Source organism: Megalobrama amblycephala, linkage group LG4 (genome assembly GCF_018812025.1).
Source record: "Megalobrama amblycephala isolate DHTTF-2021 linkage group LG4, ASM1881202v1, whole genome shotgun sequence".
Taxonomy (NCBI): domain Eukaryota; kingdom Metazoa; phylum Chordata; class Actinopteri; order Cypriniformes; family Xenocyprididae; genus Megalobrama; species Megalobrama amblycephala.
This window is the reverse complement of record NC_063047.1, coordinates 11,895,238-11,900,742: the sequence shown is the minus strand read 5'-3', so window position 1 is coordinate 11,900,742 and position 5,505 is coordinate 11,895,238. Positions and strand designations below refer to the sequence as shown.

The window sequence follows — 5,505 nt, the reverse complement described above, 5'->3', positions numbered from 1 at the left end:
AACATTTTCTTCCGTTCATCAGTAGGCTATTTTTTTTTTTTTTTTTTTTTTTTTTTAATCTCATTGGCTTTCTTTCATGCTTTGATAATCTCGACGCCCCCCTAGTGTTGTCCTCTACTTCTGGGAGTCAGTGGTGGTTTGTGCAGTCATGGAGACGCGCTCTTAAAGAGTCCTCGTGTGCAGCCATTTTCCAGCTGGTGTAACTTTGGAGTCTTTGATTGCAAACGCGGGATCTGTAAGGAGCGGTTTCAAAGGTAAGATATGCAAATTACTTTATTTAGTTTACCTATTTGTCCTTTCTGGTTCTGTCGGTTTTTCGCTACTATCTTCAGGATGCCGTTTTATTTGTACAGGTAAATATACATTCGTACAAAAACAGCTATTATAAAGTTTTAATTTCCCTAAAGTTTCTTCTTTAAATATAGAATAGAATGGTGTATTATGCTTTATGCATCACAGCCCTATTTTTAAATAATAATTATTTCAGCATATCACAGTCATTCTCTCTCTCTTTCTTTTTTCTTTTGCAGTGAATGCCATGTATCTTGAGGAGATTTCCCGCACAGCTACATCTGGAGTGACCCTGTTGCTCTGTGCTTTCGCTCTGCTCTTGCTGGCTCTCCGTGGTCGACGGAGAGGACCAGGCTGCTCCTTCCCCCCAGGTCCCAGACCTTGGCCGTTAGTGGGCAACCTTTTCCAGATAGGGGAACAAATCCATTTGTCATTAACAAACCTGAGGGTTCAGTATGGAGATGTGTTCCAGATGCAAATGGGTTCTCTTGTGGTAGTTGTTTTGAGCGGCTATTCTACAATCAAGGAGGCTCTGGTACGGCAAGGAGAGGCATTTGCTGGACGTCCTGACCTTTTTACATTCTCTGCAGTTGCTAATGGCACCAGTATGACATTTAGTGAGAAGTATGGCGAAGCTTGGGTGCTTCACAAAAAGATCTGCAGAAATGCCCTGAGGACTTTCTCCCAAGCTGAGCCCAGAGACTCAAGCGCCTCTTGTCTTTTGGAGGAACGTATCTGCACAGAGGCCATGGAGATGGTGGAGGCTCTGAAGGAACAAGGAGAAAAGGTTGGAGATTCAGGGCTCGACCCAGTTAAGTTGCTAGTGACCTCAGTTGCCAATGTGGTTTGCACTCTGTGTTTTGGCAAGCGGTATGCCCATAACGATAAAGAGTTCCTCACCATCGTCCACATCAATAATGAAGTGCTGCGCCTCTTTGCTGCAGGGAATCTGGCAGATTTTTTCCCTATCTTCCGTTACCTGCCCAGTCCGTCTCTGCGAAAGATGGTCCAGTACATTGGCAGAATGAACAGCTTCATGGAGCGCAACATCAGGGAACATCTTATCACCTTTGATAGGGTAATGTTGAAATAAACAAATGAGAAGACAAAATATTCCTGCAGGAACATGATTATTTTATCTCAGAGATGAGTGGCAGGTTGTTAGTCTCAGAAGCCTCAAATTACATCTCTTCTCATGAGATGAGAATGAGATCAGATGAGTGAACGGACAGAGGTTATCAGGACCTGGACCTGTTATGAATATACTTCATGCATATGTACATGCTTCATTAGCAGAAAATCTGTCAGCATGCTTGCATTTACAGAGGTTTACATTAGTTTAGGGTTGGCATGATTTTTTGGAACAAGTCTTTTATGCTCACAAAGGCTGCATTTATTTAAAGGTGCAATATGTAATATTTTTGCAGTAAAATATCCAAAAACCACTAGTCCAGTGTTGTGCAATCGCTCCAGCGGCCTCGTTCAGCTCCCACAACACTCAGTCCTGCTCTGCTTCATACTACAGTAACGTTAATAATCGCATCCATGAACATGATTTCTTCCCGACTCCAATCCCTATTCTTTTGCACCGTCCATTTAGATGGAGACCACATGTCCCGAGATTCCGCTCTCAAACTTGGCATCATCAAGCTATGCCTTTGTTTTGAATAGGCTTCTAGCGACTTCTAGCGGACAAAATTATTACATATTGTACCTTTAATCAAAATACAATTCAGTAAATTCAATAAAACAGTAACATTGTGAAATGTTATTCCATTTTAAATAATGCTTTTCTGTTTAAATATAAAATTTTATTTATTCCTGTGATGGCAAAGCTCAATTTTCTGTCGTCAGTCACATGATCCTTCAGCAATCATTCTAATAAGCTGATTTAGCGCTAAAGTAACATTTCTTGTTATTAGCAATTTTGAAAATAACTGTTTTTACTGTTACTTCTGATCAATTTAATTCATCCTTGCTGAAAAAAAAAATCCATTTCTTTCTTTCTTTCAAAAATCTTACTGACCTCAAACTTTGAACAGTATGGTATAATGGTATTTTTTTTATACGTTGTGGTCAGTAACTCAGTAACTGTTTGATCCGACCTACACTCCAAAATATGAGATTTCTCTTTAAGAGCTCCTGTGAAGTGATGCTTTGTTTCTGTTTATACGAACTAAAATATTCACATGCAAAGTTGAATTTGGTATAAACAATGTATGCATGTGTGGAGAAGGCACCCCGCATACATTGCCAGGAACAAGATGGATGTAAATGTCATATAAAAGAGAGTATACATTCATAGTTTATTTTTCTGCATTTTGAACATTTTGCCAATCTGATTCTCTCTGTTTTTTGTACAGAACTGTATCCGGGACATCACTGATGCTCTCATAGCAATGTGTGAGGACAGGCAGGAGGACGAGGAAACGGCCATGCTCAGCAACTCACAGATTGTCCACAGTGTCATTGACATCTTCGGAGCCGGTGAGAGACCAGGAGTCAAGACAATAATGTGCTAATGTCAACAGCATTGTACTCTTAGAAATACAACAGAAAAATTTACATCCAGAACCAGATGTTTTTCCTGGCTCTTTGTTGTCACAGGGGAGGCACTGCAGACTGATCTAGAAACAGACCTTGGGTTTTTCTGAGAATTTGCTTTAGATGTATGTTTTTCATCTGCTCTTGGCTCATGCTGTTCATTCCTGTTTCGGTTTATGCATCTTCGTAGTTCTAGTTCATTTAATAGTATTTAACAAACCCCCATGAGGAGCGTAAACCATTCATTTGCATTCTTTTAGCCTGAGAACGTTGTGGGTTTTCAACCCACAGCATGTCTTCTACCGATTTGTTTGCCCATAAACTAATTGTGACTTGTGTCTTGAGGCTGTTTACAGATTATTATCATAACCAATGCCTTTTTTCCTTGTAGGTTTTGACACTATCATCACCGGTTTGCAGTGGAGCCTTTTATACCTGATCAAGTTTCCAGACATCCAGGCTAAAATCCTCCAGGAGATAGGTGAAGACTAGAAAGGGCCAATCAAAACAACATTGTGTTTACTGGAAAAAAACAAACACTTTCATCGGTTGTGCTGCGGCATCCTGGGGAAACTGGATCTGCATTAGCTGGGATTTGTGGTTTGTTTTGAGACAGACACAGGAAACCAAAAATTATAGATAATTTGATACACAATTTTGAAAGTGGAGCTTAAAAGATGTAAACATAAACATGAAATTATTTTGTTTAAATGAGATTTTATCTACAGGGTTATTCAGAAGTAACTGCAAACAAAAACATCTGAAAACAATTTAGTATGATCTGCTGAACTCATAGAGATGAACTCCGTAATAAAGTATATTAGATCAAATTTGAAATTTGCAAGCTAAAGTTTAGAAGCTTGCTTTTGTCCCAGTCTCTTTTGCAGTCTGTGGGTGTTATCTTGCCAATAAATTGCAGGGGTCAACTCAGCGTAATGAGCTCATATTTCCTCAATGGGCTTAGAGTTTAGCCCACTTGGGTCTCACACGACTGGTCACAGTAATATGTTGACGCCAGATTCCCTCTGGAATTGATCTAAAAAACATGAAAGCGTCCTGCATTTTGTTATAGTTTTTTTTTCTTTTAAAGAAGTGCTAAAATGATTATTGAGGTCCAAAATAATTCAGTTTAAAATTCCTGAAGTATTTCTTCATCTTCTGTTCTGTGTGTTTATTATTTGCTATATGTGCTTTCCTAGATAACCAGGTTGGCATGAACAGGTTTCCACAGTTTAAAGACAAGCCAAACATGCCGTACACAGAAGCTTTCATATTTGAAGTGTTTCGTCATGCGTCCTACATGCCTTTCACTATACCTCACTGGTGAGTCCATTTTTCTTTCTGTTTGTTTATAGTATTATAGTATCATACTATAATCATAGTTCTGCATTCATAAACAGGTACTCATATTTTCCTCCGTCATGTTATCTAGCACAACTGAAAATATTACACTGAATGGATACTTCATCCCCAAAGACACATGTGTGTTCATCAACCAATATCAAGTCAATCACGACATGCAAGTATCACGTTCCTGCCACATTCTTTTTATAATTAGTTTCCTTAAGCTGTAACAAACTTTAATAAATACGATTTTTGTCATTATTTGCCAAAAAGGGATATTTGGGGTGATCCTGAGGCTTTCCGACCTGAACGATTCCTCACCCTGTCTGGCCATCTAAATAAAAATGTCACTGAGAAGGTAATGATATTTGGCATGGGAATACGGCGTTGTCTCGGTGACAGCTTTGCCCGTCTGGAGATGTTTGTGTTCTTAACCACCCTGTTGCACCGTCTGCACATTGAGAATATTCCAGGGCAGGAGCTTGACCTGAGCTCTACATTTGGCCTCACCATGAAGCCCAGGCCCTTCCGAATAAAAATCTCATCTCGTAACTAAACTATTATGCTCTCAGTGCTCCAGATGTTATGTTTTATGCACACCAAATGGACCTACAATGCACCTCAGAATCATTGCTGGAGTCACAGCACAAAGCTAATGCTGGCCATCACTGGACTGCTAAGCTAATTCGTCACTAACTATCATGTGGTCTTTTCTCTACCTCTGTTTTAAATGTTTTAGTAGAGTTTTCAGCTCAACTGTTACTTGAATGTTTACTTTTGTACTCTGAGATTATCAGTATTTGTGATTAATGCATGAAGTTTTAAGCTTGTAAGTGGTCTGGTTACTGTTTTTCGCAGATATCTGAAACATTAAAGATGGTCACAATGTGTACTTCAGTGGCATTGAAGGTTTGAACAGATCTATTTGTTGAAAATGTGCTTTGTGTTATTTAAATTGAACCAGTGAGAGATAATCAGAATTTATTTTACTGATGATTTTGCATTAATGAACAAATATTGTTAATAATTAATCAAATGTAATCAAGGTTAATATAATATATTGACTATACAAAATTATATATTTATAATACTTTGTTATTAAAAAGTTGTTAAGTCTCTATCATATCACTAAACTGTTAACCATCACACAACTTAATAGAATAAAGGACAGTTAAAACCACTAAAATGTGCATTTGCTGCTTTCTTTTCTTTTTTGAAAGTTTGTGAAGAGAGATGATTCAGATCTGTTTGTGTCTCAGAATATGAGCTTGTATTAATGTACACTACTGTTCAAAAGTTTGGGGAAATGAAAAGAAATTAATACAT

The 5,505-nt window shown here is 38.3% G+C and overlaps 1 protein-coding gene across 2 annotated transcripts; it reads left to right on the top strand.

The window, feature by feature from the left end:
* Positions 1 to 101: 101 nt before the first annotated feature.
* On the top strand, positions 102 to 5,071 carry LOC125266671 (cytochrome P450 1A4). 2 transcript variants are annotated; one of them, XM_048187549.1, is made up of 7 exons: positions 102 to 254; positions 531 to 1,078; positions 2,655 to 2,778; positions 3,227 to 3,316; positions 4,035 to 4,158; positions 4,268 to 4,354; positions 4,453 to 5,071. In XM_048187549.1, exons 2-7 carry the CDS (start codon positions 539 to 541, stop codon positions 4,733 to 4,735), a joined length of 1,248 nt encoding a protein of 415 aa, XP_048043506.1. In that variant the 5' UTR covers positions 102 to 254; positions 531 to 538; the 3' UTR covers positions 4,736 to 5,071. The 2 variants fall into 2 exon arrangements, with proteins under 2 accessions (XP_048043506.1, XP_048043505.1); XM_048187548.1 differs by having other exon boundaries at positions 531 to 1,369.
* The last annotated feature ends 434 nt before the right edge of the window (positions 5,072 to 5,505 follow it).

Coding starts and splice junctions, on each gene's coding strand:
- LOC125266671 (XM_048187548.1), top strand. CDS start 539: ATGTATCTTGAGGAGATTTCCCGCACAGCTACATCTGGAGTGACCCTG. Junction 3,317..4,034: donor TAAAATCCTCCAGGAGATAG/GTGAAGACTAGA, acceptor GTGCTTTCCTAG/ATAACCAGGTTGGCATGAAC. Junction 4,159..4,267: donor CCTTTCACTATACCTCACTG/GTGAGTCCATTT, acceptor CATGTTATCTAG/CACAACTGAAAATATTACAC.